Source organism: Panthera tigris, chromosome A2, assembly GCF_018350195.1.
Source record: "Panthera tigris isolate Pti1 chromosome A2, P.tigris_Pti1_mat1.1, whole genome shotgun sequence".
NCBI classification, from domain to species: Eukaryota; Metazoa; Chordata; class Mammalia; order Carnivora; family Felidae; genus Panthera; species Panthera tigris.
In genome coordinates, this window is record NC_056661.1 from 23,263,713 (window position 1) to 23,286,550 (window position 22,838).

Consider the following 22,838-nt stretch of genomic DNA (forward strand, 5'->3'; position numbering starts at 1 on the left):
GCTTAGACCACTGGTTTTCAACCTGGGGCGGGGGAGTTTTTTCTCTCAGGAGTCACTGCAATGTTCGGAGGCAGTTTTGGTTGTCACAAGTGGGGGTGAGCGGGGGTACTGCTGACATGCAGTGGGTAGAAGCCAGGGATAGTGCTGAACATCCTACGATGCATAGTCCCTGGCAACAAAGAATCATCCTGTTCAGAGTATCATCAGTGCCACTGCTGCAAAACCCCAGCGTAGACTGAAGGGTAGAGGGTAGGGGATGAAGAATAAGGAAGAGGATATGGTCTTTGCACTCATGGGAAATGTATGCAAGTTTCCCATTCTGAAATTCCACACCCCCTCTCCCCTGCTCCCCCTGTACCAGGACCAACAGTGGGCAAAATGTTAGCAAACAGGACTAATGTGATGCCTCAGTTCTCCATTTTCTGTTTTAGAAGCTTTTCTACAAGTTCTTTAATAGGTATTTCCAAGTCATGTCACCCTGTGCTGCACCGTGAGACCTTCCCCCAGATATTGGAAAGACCTTGCCACATGATTCTATCGTCACCACACGGTGAGCCCATGTACAGTGTAGTGCTTTTCCATCTCCAGAGTCCTGGCACTAGATGATCTTCAGACCCCTTCAGCATTCCTGAGCGGTGGGGACCTCTGGAATTTGTCACTAAACCTTCCTGAGCTCCCTCAGTCAGACAGCTACTGGGTCACGGAGGGCTCAGACCTAAACCAAGGGCTCAGCTAGGTGGCAGCGAGCAAGGCAGCCTGCCTTCCTTGAACCCCCGTGTGAAGCACATGAACTGTCTCATCCAGGCCTATAGCCCTCTGCTGGACGTGGCTGACGTTTTCCATTTTATAGATGAAGAAATGGAATCAAAGCGGGTGAATGAACTCGTCCTCGGGGCTGCTGGAGATCTTTGTCAAATATAAATGTAAATGTGAGACCCAGCGTAAGGAGAGAAAAGTTTCAAGCTTCACAGAAATACTGACTTGCAAGGTTTCTTCATTCTAAATTTACCACTCCCTCACTAGACAAAGACCCTGTGCTGAGACATACATCTTTGTTTAGCTAAAAATGGAATCCATAATTACACTGTTTATCTGCTTCATTTCCTTAATGAAGGGGACTGTGGAAGCCCATTTCTGCTTGATTATCACAAAGGTATCATTTTGGCGAAGTTGCACAGAGAGAATGGAGCTTGCTGGCACCGAGTGTGAATGGGGGTGCATTCACAGAGACAAAAGACGAGGAGAGCTTTTCAAATGGCAACTCTATTCATTCCCAGTTGTCTGTCCATAATTACTGTGAACCCAAGTCAGTTATTCTCATCAGGGACATTTGTTGCTAAGGGAAAATTAAAGAAATTCAATTGTGTGGATGCTCCATTGGGTGCTGCATTGTGAGTGAGTGGTAGGTCATGGCTCCAGCTGGAGCCAGCCGGTCCTGGCCGGATGGGACGTCGAGCGGTGTGGCAGCACGGAAGGGACGCTCCGGGCCGTGACCATGCAGAAGCAGATCCGGGCTCCCTGACTCACGGCGGTGTGACTTTATTTCCCTGGACTACAGTTTCTTCATTTTGTAGAACAGGAGAGCCCCAGACCTTCCGCATTGGTGGTGAGGACCAATTCCACACGAGGGGCCCAGCACGGTGTTTGGGGTGTAGCAAGTGCTTACTGAGTATTGGCTGTGAACGTGCTGCTGGTGATTTTTTTTTATTTTTTTAATGTTTATTTGTTTTTGAGAGAGATAGAGAGAGAGAGAGAGAGTACAAACAGGGGAGGAACAGAGAGAGAGGGAAACACAGAATCTGAAGCAAGCTCCAGGCTCCGAGGTGTCAGCACAGAGCCCTACGCGGGGCTCAAACTCACGAACCTTGAGATCATGACCTGAGCTGAAGTCAGACGCTTAACTGAGCCACCCAGGTGGCCCATTGCTGGCGGTGTTTAAGTAAATGATGGTCATGGTGAGTCACTTTCTGGTGAGGCTCAAGGCAAGCTATGTCTGCTCTCTGAACCCCGGTTTTCTGCAAAATAAGGAATCAGTCTAGCTGAGCTTCATGACTGCTTCTACCTTTGCCTTTGTAAGCTAATGAGTTTTAAATGCCTAATGGCTAAAACAGCGCCCGTTAGATTACTGGCAGCCTTAGCTATTGGTTCGAAATTCCATAGATAAATGGTAGTGACTGGCAAATATATGTGGTGTCCATAACACTCCAGGCAAAGGAAGGTCTTCGTAGTAAACCATCTTATTTAGATTAAATATGGCCATGGTTTTATATGATCATTCACACGTTTCCCAAAAGCACATCAAGCAACTTCCAGCGAGTCTGTAGTTGTGTTGCACATGGATTCAACAGTTTGTGGCCACATCAGTATGGGTGCCCTACAATTGTCAAGGGAACAAGAATTTCATCTCCAGGAAGGATCAGAGCCAAATGAGCCTCACCATTGAGAGCGCTGGACTCATTCCATTGTAACTGGGCCCAGACAATTACAATTAGAGATGGTGCAATTATTGGGCTTAGTTAAATCATGTGTGCTGCCCATCTCAGCCCGCCCCACAGACCTTCTTCCTTTCTTTCATTGGCCAAACTTCACAGAGCAGTTAAATATATGTGTGCTGGAGGCAGACAGCCCAAGTTCAAATTTTGGCTCACCCACTCACACACTCACTGGATGAATTGGGGCGATTTATGCAATTCTCTCTTCCTTTCACTAATCAGAGAAAGCAATTGTTCCTACCTTATAGTTTATTTTTTTTTGTCATGTTTTACTGTTAAATAGATTAAAACATGTAAAGCAGAACAGCATCTGGCATGGAGCACTTTCTTAATAAACGTGGCCGTTACCGTCATTCAGTGACTGTATGCCACCTGCATATGGGTGCTGTCGCCTCTTATCATCTGTGCTGTTTTCTTTTTTTTACTTTCTTTCGTTTTAATGGCCTTACCTTTTGAAATTCAAACAATTTAAGCATTAAAAGGAAGTTTCCCCAAATCAAAAGTCACTATCATTTGCTATACAAAGGAATCAATTGTAAACATAAGAATCGTGAAAATAAAAAGCGTCAGGAAAGTGTAGCCGTATCTCTGTGCTTTATGTGTGGCCTTCCTAGGTAAAAAAAAAAAAAAAAAAAAGGGGGGGGGGGCAGGGGAGAGCAAATGAAAGAAAATGAAAATGAGAGGAGGGTGGGGAAACCTCCCTACCATCAAAGATGTTCCCCCTGAGGAAATCAGAGGCACCGAAAGAGAACTGGGAAGTGGATGGCGTTCCCACCAGGTGCCTCTCTGTGCTGTTGCTGTTGGGCACTGGCCACCTAAACTGACCTTGCCTTACCGCCTGAAGGCAGGCAGTTTGTCATGAGACGCTTACATCTCCTTTGTCTGATTGCCTGAAAAGCACCATTTAGGAGAATTACTCATTTATCCAGCAAGCACGTGATGACACTTGCTATCAGCTAGCACCGCAGGGCACAGGGGACGGACCTACGCCTTTGGGAGCATGACACTCGCCAGTGCTGTACTGGCAGTGGAGCCAGACATCGGGAAGGTAGCCATCGGCCCTTTCTAACCAAAAAGCAGTGGTTCAAAAAGGCCATCAGTTTCTGAGGATTCCATCTAATAACATGCTGTCCTGTGGCAGTCAGCATGTTCACTTAAATAGGCCTCACCTTGTGCCAGCCACTTCCCATGTATTAATTCATCTGATCCCCAAACAACCACATGAGGTTGGTGTTCTTATTCCCATTTTACAGATGAGAACGCTAAGGTATAGAGATTAAACTCACCTGATGTCACACAGCAGTGGCAAGATTCACGACCCCTGATTTGTGCCCTTAGTTACTATGTAATTAGTCCAACTCCTGGTATGTAGATAGGAACACTCTCTAGCAGCCAGCATTTCGTGAAGGCTGTGTGTGTGTATATGCGCGTGCATATTTGTGGAAGTGTGTGCATGTATCCCTCGGTTGAGAGCTGTACCTGCTTTAGTCGGTTTATTACTCAGAACAACTCAGTGAGTTATATGGGCATTTTGTCTTCATATCAGTGACCAGTTTCTAGAAATTACATGTTTTACATAAACAAGCTGATTTAATCTACTTCGTTTTGTTTTAGATGAGAAAAATTACGGGGTGCCTGGGTGGCTTAGTCGGTTAAGTGTCCGACTTTGGCTCAGGTCATGATCTCACAGTCCGTGAATTCGAGCCCCGTGTCAGGCTCTGTGCTGACGACTCAGAACCTGGAGCCTGGTTCAGATTCTGTGTCTCCCTCTCTCTCTGCCCCTCCCCTGCTCGCGCTCTGCCTCTCTGCCCGTCTCTCTCAAAAATAAATAAACATTTAAAAAAATTAAAGAAAAAGAAAAAAGAAAAATTACAACGCATTATGCTTCAACCCCAAGCCCCCAGTCAATTTCCTCAAAATAATTAAAGCTCAGTGAAAAGTCTATATGAGAAAAAGAATCACGTTAGGATATACATGCCTGGAATATGGCTTCCTGGTCACCCAACAAATAGCTAGTGGTTACCAAATGCTCATTTAGCATTTAGTAATCCTTTGATGCCTTGCTTAGTGCCAGCTGCCTCCACATAGACACTCCACAAAACATGTTCCCGTGCTTCTGACATCCAACCGTCGTTGGAATACAACTTGAGACTTTGTCAACACATCATTTTGTTAAAATCTTATTGAGTTTTGGAGTTGAAAACATAAATTATATATTCTAGATATTTATAAATATGTGTTTATATTTCTGTATAGACATCAGCCAAAAACTTTGCACAAAGCTTGGTTATTGGAAACTTTTCGTTTCCAAACTATTGGTTATTGGAGCATTCTACTGGTAAGATGTTAATGAGTGACAAGAACCTGTACTATCAGCATTTCCATTTTATAGATGAGAATACGGAGGATTAGCTGGGAGCATTGGAGCAGGCATTTGTACGCCAAACTCCTCTGACTTCAGAGTCTTCACCTTAACTGCTGTGTTCTAGTATCTAGCATCCTTATCATTTTAATGTTACAATGGCTTCACTAGAATGCTAGTGTTATTCTTATTTCTATTACTGTTGTTACTATTTATTATTATTCACTGATACTCAGCACCCATTATGTTCCAGGTACTGTACTAAGTACTCAACATATATTGTTTCATGTACTTCTCACATCACTCACTGATAGAGAAACTATATTATCCCCAATTTGCACATTGAAAAAAAAAAAAGGAAACTTAAAGAGGTTTTGGAACGTGCCCACTGGACATAACTTGTTTATTATTTTACCAACCACAGAGACTTTACCAAGTGCCTACTGTGTGCTCATCTATGTACCAGGCTTATCTAGTGCTATATTACTGGACAAGGAACTTCATAATAGTAGGATTAGGTTCATGGCTGTGGTTCAAAGACATTACGTATTTTACTATTCCATGTTTCAATTTTGTTTCTGTAATAAAACCACACAATTGCATCATGACCTTTGTCTCACCCTGAATAATATGGTGTAACTTGTATTTTATACATTTATTCAGATATACATATGTGTTGTTGCTAAGTTCAAGTACGTCTGAAGGCAGAGACCCGTTGACTGATGTTGTCCCAGAAAGTATTCTAGTGATGCATAAATGATAGTGGATGAAGCCAACACACTGCTTGAGGAATTACAGCTTATAGAGTTGCTTGGCAGATGAAATCACTTGACTAATTAGAAAATAATGCATTATGCTGTGCCTAGAAAAATCACAGCGTAGCAGGAGCGGAACTGTGTTCTGAGTTACTGTAGGCTGCCAGTCACAATAAAGCCTGTGCCTGTGTTCTTCATCTTTTTCTTTTTCCCCCTATCCCTGCAGCCCAGAAATTGAAGCAGACCCTGGAACCTTGTGATACAGAGTATCCAGCGTTTGTCTCTGAGCGCACCATCAAGGAAACCTCAGGGAACATTGCTTGTGAAGACTGCTCTAAGTAAGCCTCCCGCCTCCTTTCTGCTCAGTGTAGAGCTCTCCCAGATGGGCCAGTGTGAATGGCGTGGTCAGGATCACAGCGAGAGATGGAAACATGGCTGCCCTCTTGTGTGAGGAAGCGTTTCCACCAGCTTGGAGGAAACATCATTTGGCTTTGTTAGATCATTTAGAATCTGGGAAGCATTCAGAGTGCTTGCGAATGCATCCTAGAATATATACGATTTTTAGTCAGGTTTGTCATTGGTTGGAAAAAGTCCTGATGGTGTTTTCCCGGTTGACATTTGTCCGTTTCGGCTATCTATTGGAAAAAGATCCTTAGATGTCTTTCCTGAAGGCACGAAATCTTCAGGATTCACCAGAATCTGATGTATGGGGAATGAAATTTGGTAGCTTACTAGGCATTTCCCTGACTGCTACTGAGTTTGGGCCTTTTTTAATGGTTTTATTGATCATCTGAGTTTCTTACCCCTTCATTCCTGTTGGCAGTTGTCTATTGGGTGGTGAATCTTTTCTTACTGATTTGGGTGTCATATGTTTTGGATACGATTTCTTTGCAGTTGTATGCTTTATATGTGTGTTTTCCTTTTCCTTCATCTGACTCTTCACTTTTTATAATGTCTTTAGATGCATAGACATTTTCTTTTACTTTTATTTTCATGTCTAATTTATTCTTCTGTTCTATGATCTGTGTGTTTTGTGCCTTAAGAAATTAGTCACTGCCCTCCTATCATAATGGTGTTCTCATGTATTTTTATTCTGAACACTTCAAGGTGTTGATTTTCACAGTTAGGACTTGAATCCCTCTGGAATTTATTTGTGTGTGTGGCATAAGGCAGTGTCTAATTTCATCTTTTTCAATATAGTTGCCCCGTTGAGGCACTACTTACTGAATGGTCTTTTTTTTTTTTTTTCTAATTGATTTATTATGGCACCTGTGTCATAGGATTAGTTCTACACAGATCTGTTTCTAGGTTTTATGATTTGTCAGTAATGATGCCAACACCGTATCTCTTTAATTATTATAGCTTATAGTATGACTTGATATTTAAGAGAGCAAATACCTTTTCCATATAGTCTTCTAAGTTGTCTTGGCTATTCTTGTCTCTTTACTCTTTCATATTAATTTTGTAATCAGCTTGTTAATTTCTATGAATTATGCTATGATTTTGATTAAAATTGCTGTAAGTTATAGATTAATTTGAAGATAATTGCTATCTTTTATAATCTTGGAACTTTTCATTTATAAACTAAGTATGTCTCCTTAGTTACAGGTCTTCTAATACAGTTTTACAATTTTATGTTAGATTTATAATTTGAAAGCTTATAGTTTTCCCTTCCAGCAGAAATGGCATACATTTAAAACTACCTTTTCTAATTGGTAATTGCTAGAATATGAGAACATCACTGATTTCTGTATGTTGAATATCTTGTATCCATTTGCTAAATGCTCTTTTAGATTTAATAGTTTGTGTGTGGCTTCTCTTGGACTTTTTTTTCATACACACTAACATCATTTGTGAAAATGTTCCTTTCTAACCTCCATACTTACTGTTTTGTTGCCTAGAAGTAACTAGGATTGTTGACTAGAAGCAGTGAAAGTAGACAACTGTATCTTGTTCCTCAATTAAAGGAATTTCTTCTTGGGGCACCTGGGTGGCTCAGTCGGTTGAGCGTCCAACTTCAGCTCAGGTCATGATCTTGCAGTGTGAGTTCGAGCCCCGCGTTGGGCTCTGTGCTGACAGCTCAGAGCCTGGAGCCTGCTTCGGATTCTGTGTCTCCCTCTCTCTCTGCCCCTCCCCTGCTCATGCTCTGTCTCTCTGTCAAAAATAAAACTAAACATTAAAAAAATTAAAAGGAATTTCTTCTAATAATTCCGTGTTAACTATGATGTTTGCTATGTTTTGTTTTCTTTTTTTATTGAGGTATAACTCACAATATCATATTAGTTTCAGGTGTACTACCTAGCAATTCAGCATGTGTAAACATTATGAAATAGTCACCACAATAAAGCTAGCCCCCATATGTCACCTTACAAAGTTAATACAATGTCATTGATTGTATTCCCCATGATGTACATTACATTCTCATGACTTACTTATTTTAGTGCTGAAAGTTCATACTTCTCAATTCCCTGCACCCATTTCATCCCCCTCCACCCCCTTTCCCTCTGGCAACCACCAATCTGTTCTCTTCATCTATGAGTTTTATTTTGTTTTGTTGATTTATTTTTTTGGTTGGATTCCACATGTAAGTAATATCATATGGTATGCTATTGGGTTTTCTAGATTGTAGTAAAATATTAATACTATTAAACTTACCATTGTAACTGTTAAAGAGATTTTGATGGTGATTTTCTTTTTAAGTTTCTTTGTTTGTTAAGTGATCTCTGTAGCCATGTGGGGATTGAACTCACCAGCCTAAGATGAAGAGTCCCATGCTCCCCTGACTGAGCCAGCCAGGCACCCCCATTGTAACTGTTTTTAAGTGCACAGTCCAAGAGCATTAAATATGTTTGCAATGTTATGCAACCATAACAGTTATCCATTTCCTGAATTGCTTTAGATTTTTGGTAGTTAACCATTTATTAAGTTAAAGAAAACCTCTTCAGGGGTGTTTGTTGCTCTCATTGCTATTGTTTGGAACTTTAATGGAGGTTGGGGCACCTGGGTGGCACAGTCGATTAAGCATCTGACTTCGGCTCAGGTCATGATCTCATGGTCTGTGGGTTCGAGCCCCGCATCAGGCTCTGTGCTGACAGCTCAGAGCCTAGAGCCTACTTCAGATTCTGTGTCTACCTCTCTCTCTTCACATCCCCTGCTCATACTCTGTTTCTCTCTCTCTCAAAAATAAATAAATTTAAAAAAAAAGAATGGATATTAATTTTATCAAAACATTTTTCTACATCCATTACTAAAATAATTTTAAGATGTTGAGTTACAATAATAAAAATGTTTTAAAAAATTAAACTGTGAAATATATCGTATATACTATAAATATCGTTTTTATGTTTATTCATTTATTTTGAGAAAGAGAGCATGAGTGAAGCAGGGAAAGAAAGAAAGGGAGAGAGAGAATTCCAGGTAGACCCCAACATGGGGCTCAATCTCACGATGGTGAAATCATGACCTGAGCAGAAGTCAAAAGTCTGATGCTTAACCAGCTGAGCCACCCAGGCACCCCTGTAGTATCTTCAATGGTAGATGGCTTATCTAGTGTGAAAACATGCTTTCTTTCCCAGGGTGGTCTTTCATGGTCATGATTACAAAAAAGCAAAAACAAAAACTATCTTGCTAGGTCCATTTGTTCATGTCATATTAATCTTTTGCATCTGTGCTCAAAAAGAAGATTGGGTTATACTTTTCCTTTCATATACTGTCATTAGGCTTTGCTATTAAGGTCATTTTATTGTCACAAAATTACTCGGATCTTAAACATTTTGTGTAAGATTAAATTATCTGCTTCTTTTAGGTTTGGTAAAATTTACCCATAAAACTATGAATGACTGATAGGTTTTTTGATTGCTTTTCTGTGTGAGTAAATTCTCAACTACTGAATTAGTTTCTTCAGTGCTTAGCTATCTCTTTGGAATTTCTGTTTCTTCTTGAAACAATTTTGGTAATTATATTTCTTAGAAAATTGCCTATTTCATACCGCTCTTCACGTTTATTGCATGCATTTGTTAATAGTGTTCTTTTTTGATTAAAAATGCTGCCGTATTTGTGATTTTGCCCTCTTTTAAATCAATCTCTCTCCCTTCCCTTCTCTTCTCTCTTATACCCCCCCACAGCTCCTCTTCTCAACACCCCCTCCTTCCCCCCTCCTTTTCTTTTCCCCTCCTTTCCCCTCCATCCACCTCCCTCCCTCTCCCTCTTTCTCTTTCACTCTCCCTCCCTCTCCTTCCCTTTCTATCTCCCTCTTCCTCTCTCTTTCTTCCACCCTCTCCCTCTGTCTCTCTCCCTCCCTCCCTAACTCCCTCCTGCCATCATTTCTTCCTTCCTTTGCTCCCTCCCTCTTCTTACTAATAGAGATGTTTGTTTTTTTTCTCTTTTCAAAGAACTATCATCTAGCTTGTTAGATTTTCTCTATTGTTTCTTTGACTTTCTATTTCATTTATTTGCTTTTTATCTGTATTATTATCCTTCTGTGTTTTGGGGATTTATTCTGTTTTTTATTTTCTATCATATTGTGTTTGATGTGTAGCTTTTGCAGCTCCATTCATATACATATAATAAATATATATATATATATATATATATATATATATATATATATATGTATAATTTCTCTCTGCATTTCAATTTATATAGGGCTTTCATTATTCAGCTGGGATAATTTTCTAATATTTACCATATTTTTGATCTGTAAATTTTTAAATAGTGTTTTAAGATTTCCTAATATATGGGTTTTGAAACTATCTTTTTTTTTATTGATCTCTGATTAAATGACATTGCAGTCTGTATAACACATGGTTTTCAGTCTGTGCAGAGACTTGCTTTGATTTCTAGCACTTGTCCTCGTGTTTTTGAAAGCAAGTTTCATTCTCTGATAGCTCAGGACAGGGATTAATATAGATCCATTGGGTCAAGTGTGTTAACTGTGCTTCAAAACTGTTGTTGTTCTGTTTTAGATATCAGGCTCTCCCCAGGCTTATGGATTTTTACTCTCCTTCATGTCATTCATTTTACTTTGCTTTTTATATTTGGAGGCTATTATCATGGACATCCCTGTTCAAGACTGGTAAATCATTGCTATGATCAGTATGTGATCACCCACTCTATGGGAAAGTAATGTCTATTTTGTTTGCTGATAGCACAAGTACAGTGTTTCTTTGTTTGGTAATATTTCCTAGGGATGTTTTCTCCCTTCCCTCCATTTGCAACTTCCCTTCCTTCTTTCCCACCCCCCTTTCTTTCTTTCTTTCTTTCTTTCTTTCTTTCTTTCTTTCTTTCTTTTTTGTCATTTTGCATTAGGATGTTGTCTTATAAATAGAATAGAGCTGGATTTGGCATTTTTATTATCTCTACTATTGGAAATTTAATATTATGATTTATTATACTTCCTGCTAAGTTTGAATTTATTTCTACCATCATTTTATAGGCTTTCTATCCCCATGCATTTTCTTTCTTTCTTTCTTTCTTTTCTTTTCTTTCTTCCTTCGTCTTTCTTTGTCTTTATTCCTTCCTTCCTTCCTTTCTTCCTCTTCCCTCCTTTCTTCCTCTTCCTTCCTTTCTTTATCTTTCTTTCTTTTTTCTTTCTCTCTCTTTCTTCTTTCGCCTTTATTTGGATCTATTGAGTTTTCTCTATTCCATTTTTCCCTTACTGGCGTGTAAGTTACACACTCTTTTCTTGTGATATTTATCCATAACCTTGGTACATATTTCAGGGTCTCTTCCCTCCTCCAGAACAAACTCTTAAATCTCTAACTTGGATTAACTCCCATCTCTTTCTTGTGATATTTCCTAACATTTTAACTATGTTGTGTTTTTAACCGACCAAATATGTTGTTATTATTGCCTGTAGTAAATGAGATGTTTGCCAATTTGTTTACTCCCTATTTTTTAAAAACCATGCTTCTTGTTTTACAGTACTTTAGAAATTCTTTCCAGGAATGATCTAGGAGTGGTAAATTATCTCATTCTTTGTCTGAAATGCTTTATGTGCTCTATATTCTGCAGTGATCATTTAACTCCATGCTATCTAAATTGAAATATTTTAAAGATACTGTTCCATTGTGTCCTGAGTGTTAGCTTTGCACCTCTATAGGTGTTCTGGTGTTTCCCCCCTCAGAGGGCTTTTAAAGGGCTTCTCTTTGATATTCCGAAGTTTCACCATCATGTGTCTAGACAGAAATTTACTTTTGTGTGCTTGAGTACTTTATTCTGAGTAATTTCCTTAAACTTCAGTTCACTGATTTCCTTCTGATTGTGCCTAGTCCACCGCTTAGAGTCCATTGAGTTTTTGATGTGGATGTCTTTCTCCTTATTTCTCCATGTTTTATTTGTTTCTTTTAAAAATCTGTGTATTCTCACATGCTTTAAAGTCGCTAAGAAAGTGAACTTTATTTTATTTATTTTTTAAAATTTTTTTTTCAACGTTTTTTATTTTATTTTTGGGACAGAGAGAGACAGAGCATGAACGGGGGAGGGGCAGAGAGAGAGGGAGACACAGAATCGGAAACAGGCTCCAGGCTCCCAGCCGTCAGCCGTCAGCCGTCAGCCGTCAGCCGTCAGCCGTCAGCCCAGAGCCTGACGCGGGGCTCGAACTCATGGACCGCGAGATCGTGACCTGGCTGAAGTCGGACGCTTAACCGACTGCGCCACCCAGGCGCCCCAAGAAAGTGAACTTTAAAATATCTGTGTATTTTTAATAAGACGTAAGAGTCTTATTCTTGAATTTTCTGTACCTAATTATAGACTTTTTAAGTTTGTTTTTGCACTTTAAACTTGGTGTTGGGGGCAGGGCACCAATTTCCTTGTCGCTTGTGTCTTCTTTCTTTCCTGGTAGATAATTTGTTCATGTATTCTGTCATCTTTGACCATGGACTGATTTTCACTATTAATTATTATTTTTGTGGGAACAGAATAGAGCTCGAGTCTCCCTTCACAGTAGATTTACAGTTGGACTTTAATCACGCATTCTGTTAGTATTGACTGCCTGTGAATTCTCGTTACGTAAGTTTTTGTGTTTAGGAGTTTCTGCATCATATAATTACGGTAAATATTTTTCCTAGGCAGCATGTAGTTTCGGCTTAAAGTTTGATTTCTCATGCTAATATTGTTTTTCCTGTTCAGACCCCAGAAGCACCAGATTATCTGCTTTTTTATACTTAGTTATAAATGTACAAGTTGGCCTTTGGTATCTTGTCTTGTAAATTCTTTTGTATTTAAACATGCTTGTATTGTTTAACTGTTTCATACAGCATGTCTCTGTGTTTAAAAGAGAATGGCTTCCATATTGGCTTAATCCACCATGTTCCAGTTCACTGTTCGGACTGAGGACTTTCTGGAGCCTCCACAAGAAACCCTGGACGTATAGCAGTTTAGCACAGGAGCTGTGCAATCAGGGAGCTCAGAGTGTGAGTCCTAACTCCCGTAATCACTAGCTGTGTGACCTTGAGCAAAAACCTAAACTCTCTGAAACTCAGCTTCTTCCTGGGTAATTTGGGGGATAGTAATAGTAAGCATATCATAGCCTTATAAGAATTAAGTGAGAAGAGGCACCTTGGTGACTTAGTAATTTGAGCATCTGACTTCGGCTCAGGTCATGATCTCACAGTCAGTGAGTTCAAGCCCTGCGTCGGGCTCTGTGCTGACAGCTCTGAGCCTGGACCCTGTTTCCGATTCTGTGTCTCCCTCTCTGTCTGCTCCTTCCCTACTCACGCTCTGTCTCTGTCTCTCAAGAAAGAATAAACATTACAAAAACATTTTTTTAAAGAATTAAGTGAGAAAATTTATGTTGTAAATTTAGCATGGTGCCTGGGACAGAGTAAGTTCTCAATAAACGGCCACATTTAATACTAGCATAATGCTATACTAACTGTATGCAAAGATTTTAATCCCCGTTAGCTATTCTGTTAAAATGTGGGGTTTCCTTTTTATAGTCTAACATCACTTCACTACTGTAGAACTCCTGTAGAAAAAGGTACAACATATATATACCTCTGATGGCCAAAGTTCATGTATGACTTAAGTAAGGATTATTGACAAGTCATGGCACTGTGGCTCTGTGAAGTAGACTCCACTGACTTTATAATGACTACAAACCTTTTTGACCAGAGGGATATTATATTCTTAGTAGTTGTTAACTCCAGATTCAGTTGGCGGCCAGCATCTCTTAGTGCATGATAGGCAATCAGATTTAGTGCACTAACTTAGGTTTCTCATTTCCATTCTAAATGAGAAAACAAATAGAACCAAGATAGATGATTGCTAAGGCAAGCAATGTTTTTCCTTATTGACTTGTAATTAAAAGCCAAAAATACAAATGCCGTTTGATTAAGATTAAAGTAGGGGCACCTGGGCGGCTCAGTCTGTTAAGCATCTGACTCTTGGTTTTGGCTCAGGTCTTGATCCAGGGTGGTGAGTTCAAGCGCTGTCTTGGGCTCTATGCTGGGCATGAAGCCTGCTTAAGAAAGATCTCTCTCTCTCTCTCTCTCTCTCTGTCTGTCTCTCTCTCTCTCTCTGAGGGACCAGAATGGGGACTTGTGCTTTCCCTTTCTTTTTTATTAAACTTTTTATTGATGTGTAGCACATACAGAAAAGTGTACAAACCAGATTAATTAACTTAAACAGCACTCAGGCTGAGAAGTGAATGAACATTGCAAGCCCCTTGGAGGACCCCTTCCTGCCCCTGCTGGGTGCAGCCTCCTTTTTACCATATGACAGCCACTGTCTTGAGTTCTAATGTCAGTGATTGCTTTTACTTGTTTCTCACGTCTAACTTGGGAGATGGCAATCAGTTCATAAGATAGGAGGGCTGACGGATTAGTGACCTTGAGGGGAGTTTCTAAGGAATCAGCTTAGAGAACAAAATAAGGCCTTAGGGGAAAAAATATATAGCCCAGGACTTCAGCGTGCATTTCTTTATTGTTGGTTCTGTCCTAGATACTGGGCCACATTGTTGGGGACCAGAAGCAAATGAGGCACACACAATTCCTGCCCTCATGGAGTTTACAGATGGGTAACTAGGCAATGTCAACACTCCATGCTTAGGGCCAGGATTATCGAGTATATGTTGCATGGAAGCACAGAAGGGAGGCTTGGGGTGGTCAAGACAGGCTTCCTTAGAAGCAGTGGCATTTATTGTCAGACCACCGGGATACAAAGGAGTCAGTAGGTAAGAACATCCAGGCAGAGGGAAGAGCCATGTGTAGATAAGAGGAATTGTAGTCTGTTCACAGATTGTTAGAAGTTCAGGGAAGCTGGAACAGAGAGCTGAAGGTGAGGAGGGATGGGAAAAATGCCAGCAGTAAGAGTGGCAGTGGTGATCTCTTTGGGCAGGAAGTCATGATTCAGAAGGACCATGCTGCCCACCATTCCCCTGCACAGCACACACACCCATACCGACTCTGGTCCTGATAGAGCAAAAAACCCATTTGTATCCCCTCCTCCATCTCCTCCTCTTTTTAAGGGTTAGAAATCGACAGATCAGCTGGGGTAACTAGTTGAGTGAGAAACCAATCTGTGACTATTTTTTTTTCTAATCCAAAAATCATCCTATAACTCTCATATCATACAAAACAGGCTCATGACAATAGTCTCAGATGCTCTTGAAGGACCGAGTCTTTTATTATCTTTTGCATATCCCTTTCCCTCTTTCCTTTCCCCATCTTATGAAAGGAAATTTGTTAGAAGATATATCTGAGTATTTCTCAAAGTATATATGAAGATAACAATTTACATTTTAAATTATCTTCGTCTTCTTGGAGTGAAATATGTTAAGGAGAAAAATAATGTTATTTTGTCATTTTTCCCTTGGTGACAGCTGGTAGATATTTCAGGACAATGGCCTACATGTTTGCTGTCAACCAGGAAGCTGAATTCACACGTCTGCTTTACATTTAATTCCTGTAGAAATTTGTCAACCTCTGCCTGGAAAGAGTGAGATTCTACAGGACTGGTTCTCTAAGACAATTACTAATTCTTGACCAACTTTGTAGGTAACTTCAGGTCAGGGGCAGTGACATTCAAAAATAACACAATTCTGCAGCCTTTGGCCAGGAGTGAGTTGGAAACAGAGTTTGGTGAAAATTATAGCATTTCAGAAATTACGCACTAAGATCTTTTTCAAAGAAAAACATCTCGCCTCCCGCAATGGAACATACAAAACTGTGTCCATTACAAACCCTTCTCAAGGCAGCGATTACTTTCCTCCACAAGCAATGGCAAACCATAGAGTAGCGATCCCAGGGAACTGTGCGCTTCCCACGGGAACATGCCTCATGCTGCATGTTGCTGTGGACTGTCACCAACAATCTGCCCATCTCTTAGAAGCAATCAGATGTCCTTGCTGCTTAAACATGTTGCTAGAACTCAGGAAACCATGTCAGGTGGTTCTGGCCGTATCGTCCAAGTCTTTCTGGTCTCCGGTAATCTTTGAAGACCGACTGCTCCTAACTCTGTTTTTGTGCCTGTTTCCAGAATCACTCGATGGTTTTATATGGAAAATACATCAAGAGGTGACTCAGTTGCTCTACATAGAAACCTTCAAATTGGCAACTCTGGAAGTGGACATCTAGCCGTCAATGCCATAGACAGCTATAGTATAACAGAAGGACAGTATGCAATGTTTAAAAAAGGATTTTCAAAAATATAGGGTTTATTAAGAATGCAGGAGCCTAAAAGAAAATAAGAATTTACATAAGAATGTCATTAGGGTTGGTGGTTTGGCTGCGTTAACCAATAATTTTCGTCATTCAATATCCCACTGATTATTAAATTAATCTGTTATTCAAACAGCAATCGAAAACAACTCAGCCCATATTTTCTGGGCATTTGTGACTGTCAACAAGTTGAACGAAATTGGGGATCTAAAGAGAATGTAATGTTTTACTATTTTCCGATACGTTTCTCTCCTTCTTGATACCCTCCCAGCCTTTGCTGAGACGGGGATCCACTTGGAATGAAAATCAATGGCTAAATTAACTACTTCTAGCCTGTTAAGAAAAATAATTAATCAAGAGTAAAGGGGAACATGTGTAATGCATACAATGCCTGAGCTTTAAAAACCTTGTCACGTTACAATGCTGGCAAGATATTCATTTTTTAAGGCAAATTAGATTTTTTTGTTGGGGGTGTGTGTGTGTGTGTGTGTGTGTGTGTGTGTGTGTGTATAAATGTGTGCGGATGTCCTTTTTTTTTGGGGGGGGGGTCGTATCACTCATCGCTTTTCATAAAAATTATGTTGCCATCAGTTTCACTTTGGGATCAGAACGCAAGCTTTGCTCATCTTCTTGGAAGCCCCGAAAGCTGTGGCTACACTTTTCCTTCTCTCATCACTTCTCCCCATGAGCCTTTCATTTGTCCGCTAAACTGAAAGAAAGTAATTGGTCTCGAAGCTGCGTTGACATGTTTCGTGGGCTCCAGTTCAGAGAACCATCGTTCAGGGATTCCATTTTCCTGCAAACTTCTCCAATTTCCTGTTGGGGTCTCACACTGGGTGGGCGTTTTACCGCAAGTCTTCAGACTGTTCCCAGCGAATGCCCTGCAGGTGTTCTTACCAGTGGGCCTTCTGGAAACGACCTGTAAAATGGATCCGTTGCACAATGGGGACACGGTGCCTTCCTGAGTCAAGGCTAAGAGACTGGGCTCTGGGGCTGGACTACAGTCTGGGCTATCACACTTAATCATGCAAAGATTTTAATCAGTTATTTAAATGTTCTGGGCTCTGCTCATCTCCTCAAGGACCTGCCTCATAGGATCTCTGTGTGGGTTAAAAAAAAAAAAAAGTATAACCCTCATAGTTAGCACAGTGCCCAGCACAGAGTAAATGCTGCATAAATGGGAGATATTTTTATGGAGCACAATCCACAAACCCATCTGTGTTGACAGGGATGTAGGAAAACCACAGAACTCCAGTCAGGCTCTTCTTCCAGATTTCTTAGCCTGGAAGGTAAAACTAATAGTTTCAATCAGGAAAAGTAGTTGGTGAGGTTTTTGCTCCAATGAGACTGTCCTAGATAAAGTGGATCTTGGATTTTTGCCACTTCTTGGATCTACTTGAGCTCTTGGTTCGTAAAAAAAAAAAAAAAAAAAAAAAGATTTTTGGAAATTAAGGACTACACATATTCAATAGTGATCAGATACTTCATTACACAAATTGGACACAGACTTTGCCAGTGGGAGTACATTAGTGTCATGAATAATGTAATTTGTAGGCGTTAAAATGTAACAGTTTTAACCACTTAATTTGCAAGCATACACTAATTTGTTGAAATATTTTTGTATCTCCTGCTCTATAGATTCTTGCCAAACTACTGTACTCAATCTTGTTTAAAATGTGTAAATAAATGTGATTCAATTTCCCATGAAATAATCATTGGCCCTTTCCAACGGGCTTAGTTCACTTCTAAACAAGACAACTTTCCATTCTACAATGAGATTAACACCAAAGGTCAAATTCTTCCCTTTGGAGATTGAGAGTGGTGCATTTTTTTTTCTCCAAATTTTCCCTTGGTGTCATTTACTCACTTACACCTTGCCATGTTGGCTGGTAATATACAGAGCTGTGTCCCTTTGAATTTTACAGTGTCACACCCCAGCTGTGGTGGAGGAAAGCCAGCCACCTCCTCCTTGCTAGGTTCTTGCTTCCTGTTCTACAGCTCAGAAAGGTGGTAGGAATAACTTCTGGATCCTAAAAGCAATTCCTTTCCAACACAAAAGATTTAAAACATGAATATGCAATCTAGAAGCTTCTCAACCCTTGGTCATCTAATGTTGAGAATGTGCCACTCCTCCCTTACCCTTAATAAAGGGCCGCCTTCTTTTCATATTACGGGTATGGTGCCAGGTTTGAATAATTCAATACTGGCTCTTACAGTCAACAACCTAGTTAGTGCTGTGTGTGTGTGGTTGCTAAAAACATGCTGGCTTTAAACTTTAAAAAAGGGGAAAGGGAGGTAAATGCTTATCGTGGGAGCTGTATTTTGAATTATTGAAATAGTGCCGGAAGATGAAAATATGTCCCGGAGGCATTAGAATAATTGGGATTAAAACCTCTGGTTGAATTTCCTACCAGTTCTTCTGGATCTCAACTCAATGAGGTACTTTAGTGGAGACCGGACTTCACGGATTCTTTCTCAGATGCTCAAAGGAAGAAAGGTGCCCTATTGCAAACACAAGGACGATTACAACTTTGAGGTTCCAGATAGAATGGTGGTTGTGTAGATGTTGCTATCTTTACTTGCCCTTTGATAATCAGTATTTGGAGAGGTTTTAGTACAGGAAATGTTGTAAATTACTGTTTTCCCTCCCTAGTCCGTGATGCAAAATGAGAGGGGCGCATGTCTGTAATGAGTAGGCAGGTCTCTACCTGACATGAATGAGTCTCACAATTTCCCATTTGTGCATTTCTTAATGTGTGGGAAAGCGGGGTGGGAGCATATGTAAGTTTGGCTGGGCTCACAACACAGTGAGGCTTTCCTCTTCCATGCCGGAGGGTAGGAGACCAGCATAGCCAAGGAGTATTTTTAGAATGTTTATTTGCATGGGGAATGGAGGAGTGCAGAGCTGTGTCCACACCATTGACGTTTTCGAGCTGCATTTCTGCGGTGCATTGTCTCCATCCCAATGGCTGTTTGTGCTGTGACGCCCACCATCCCCACCTCAAAGAGCAGTCTGTGTTCCTCCCTTGGGCTGCCCGGTGCTGCACCTGAAGTGGCTTAGCAAGTTGCCAAAACCCTATAGATGTGTGTTTATTAACTCTCCAGCTTGCCCTCCATTTGTTTAGCTTGGAAAGAGTTTATATATTCCTATGGGTATTAAAAACCCATCTGATGTATTAAAGGAGCTCAAAGGATCAAAGCAGAAATGCTGCTTGAAATGCAGCATATTGAATATAGACATAAAATTTCTAGACACGAACCACTTTTTCACAGGACATTTTGTATACTCAAGAAGGGAATTCATTTTTTAATGATCAGCTTTTCTTCGAGACTTGGCATTTCTCTCTCTCTCTCTCTCTCTCTCTCTCTCTCTTTCAGGTGACCTCCACTTCCACCTTTTTAGGATTGCTTATGATTTTGACAGGAAAACCCCTTGGCAACCTAGGGTGGAGGCAAGCATTAACCTCAGTACCACCTTTCATGCCTAGGAAGATATAGCCCAAGATCCTTAACAAACACATCAGCCACTGGTTAATGACCAAGGTTCTTTGCGCATTGGGAAGAAAAATGGGTGGAGAGGTTATAAGATGAGGATCAGAATCACCCATGGTCCACATAACTAGAGGTGTAAGTGATCAGTCAGAGTGATGTGGGAGAAATTCTCAGGCTAGAATCTTTATAGCAGATGCTTCTCAAACAAAACTCTCTGCTACTGACTTTTAGAAAACAAATTATATATTTCAGGAATGATTCCATTTCTGTTGAAGTAGGTTGCCCCTGCAGTCCTGCATTATTTGAGTACCTCCCAGCCTGCATGAGAATTTATACATGATTTCTGTTTATTGAATGTCTACTTTTTGCTAAGGGCTTCATCTCTATTTCCATGTATATTGTTCTTCCCATTTGTTCATTTCTTCTGCATTTTGCCAAGTAGGAACCTGAGGCTCAGAGGAGTTAAGCCCTTGACCAGTGTTACAGAGCTGCTAAATTCTAGATTTGGGTTAGATCAGCATCTTCCTGACACTGAAGCCTGATAGAGAATTCCTCTGGCATCCAGGAAAAAGCCTCTCCATCATAGTACCAAGTCACCTATGTCAGACCGAGTTCATCTCACCATGAAGGTTTATTTGGGAAACTGACAATTCTACCAATTCATTTGATCTATGGGAAGAAATTACAAACATCCAATTTGACAAGAGCCATATACTTCCTGAATATCAGTTTCGTGCACTTCTCCATCTGACCTACTTGGAGGGTTTCTTGCAGTGCCTAGTGCATTGCTGTTTAAGCATGTGTTTCTTTGTCTTCCTCACACACCAAATCAGGTGAAATAGGCTGGAACAGTGGTAAAAAGTAGTTCAGGCTTTGGTGTCGTCATGCAAACCTGGGTTTGAATTCTTAATCCCATGACTTCCTAACTGGGCGACCTTTGCCTGTGAGTGAATTACCCATCTTAGTTGCCATCTGTTCATCTGAAAGATGACGATGCTAATAGTGTCTACAGGGGGGCTGGGTTGATATGACTATTACAAGGTACAGTTATTTTTAAAAAGCTTCATCCAGCCCCTGGCATTTAGTTGGTATTCAATGGCTCAGTCTTCTACTGAATTCAATATAGATGGGGCATGTCATGTTAATTCCTGTATTCTTAGCACTTAAAATACAGCTTTGCATATAAAATAGTATTCAGAAAAGTGTTGATTGAGATAGAGTTTCCCAAGAGCCTTGTAAGTGAGCAACAGAGGACAGGGTGTGTTTGTAATTCCAGTAGCTGAGACACCTGTTATTTTGTATGATATTTGAAAACAAATATGTGTGTGTTTTGGAAACAACTAAAAGCTCAGAATACCCAGAGCGAAAAGAGAACTTTATGATTCTCCTTAGGAAAAGAGAGGATGGTCCAGAGAAGGGAAGGTGCTTGCCTAATGTCCCACAGGGAAAAAGCAGCTGATTCCAGATGCAAAGCACAGGCGACAGCCTATTAAGAATTTTTCTCTGTCACATTGCTTCTTCTCCATAGCTGATAATTTTTTATAATTTTTTTAACGTTTATTCATTTTTTTGAGAGAGAGAGACAGAGCATGAGCCGGGAAGGGGCAGAGAGAGGGAGACACAGAATCTGAAGCAGGCTCCAGGCTCTGAGCTGTCCACACAGAGCCCATTGCGGGGCTCGAACTCACGAACTGCGAGATCATGACCTGAGCTGAAGTTGGAAGCTCAACCGACTGACCAACCCAGGCACCCCAATAGCTAATAATTTTTTAAATAACTATTAACTAACTGAATGCATAAATAAAATATGATATACAAATATAGTAAGTAATTCAAATAGTATATGAGGATATGCAGTGAGAATTGGATCTCCCCCATAGCTGGTAACTTTTAAAATAACTATTAACTAAACACATAAATAAGCGATTATACAAAGTATGATATACAAATATAGTCAATAATTCAAATAGTGTAAGGATATGCAGTGAGAATGAAATCTCCCACCACCCATTACCCCTGAATCCTGTCTAGAGGACAGCCATTGTTTCTAGGTCCTAGTGCACCCGTCCAAGGATGTCTTATGCAAATAAAAGCACACATTTTTTAATACCACTCATTTTTTTTTACAGGAATGAGAACATAGTATACATACTATACTTCACTTTTTTTCCACCTGATATATCTGAAACTATCTTTACATCATTACATAGATTTGTCTTTCTATTAAAAAAGGGGGGGGTTACCTGAGATTCCATTGGGAGGGATATTTTCATTTAACCCAAATTAGACCCCAAACATTGGCTACTTGAAGCAGAGTAAAAAGGAATGTTTTTATGCACTATGTAATTTATTTGTATGGTAAATGATGAGAAGAATTGATGGGTCAAAGTGTATGCATATTTGTGATTTTGATATACCCTGCAGAAATGCACTGTGGTGATGTGAAGCCAATTTGCATTCCTAAATCCTCATAAAGGATTTACGTTAGTTATACTCTTACCGGCATAGCGCATTACCAAAATGTTGTGTCCTTTGCCAATCTGGGAGATGAAAAATGGAATATCATTGTTATCTTAACTCTGCTTTTAATGACTGAGGCCGAATATATTTTCTATGTTTTAAAGCCACTTACATTTCTCCCTCTGTGGGTTCTCTAATTATGCCCTTACTTCTCTTTTCCTCTTATTAGTCTGTTGGTATTCTCTTCTTTTAAGATATTCAACTTTTATATTGAACTTATAGAATAACAATATTAACTATTTTTTAGCCCAAGTATCATGTGAAAAACAGAGCTCATCATAATGATTTTGTCATTACAAAGTCATACATGGCCTTATGGAAATGGTAGAGAATTACCTGTAGTCTCATCCTCCAGAAACAAAACCACTGATAGACGTTTGCTGTGTTTGCTTTCATTCATGTTTTCTGTAAATTATTTTTGTTTTATTTTGTTTTTCAAAAATGGCACAATATTATAAATATTATTTTATAACGTGCTTTTTTAAAATTTGAAACATCATGAGCATATGTTATTGCCCTGAAATAAATCTGCAACATAAATTCTTAAAATAACGACACG

The 22,838-nt window shown here is 40.0% G+C and overlaps 1 protein-coding gene across 1 annotated transcript in view; it reads left to right on the plus strand.

Annotated features, from left to right (window-relative positions):
* The window catches only part of CACNA2D3 (calcium voltage-gated channel auxiliary subunit alpha2delta 3), an 858,555-nt gene that overhangs the window by 801,508 nt on the left and 34,209 nt on the right, over positions 1 to 22,838 (plus strand). Inside the window, exon 34 of the mRNA XM_042979174.1 lies at positions 5,836 to 5,947. Coding sequence (XP_042835108.1) covers positions 5,836 to 5,947 — 112 coding nt within the window. The remainder of the gene's footprint in view (positions 1 to 5,835; positions 5,948 to 22,838) is intronic.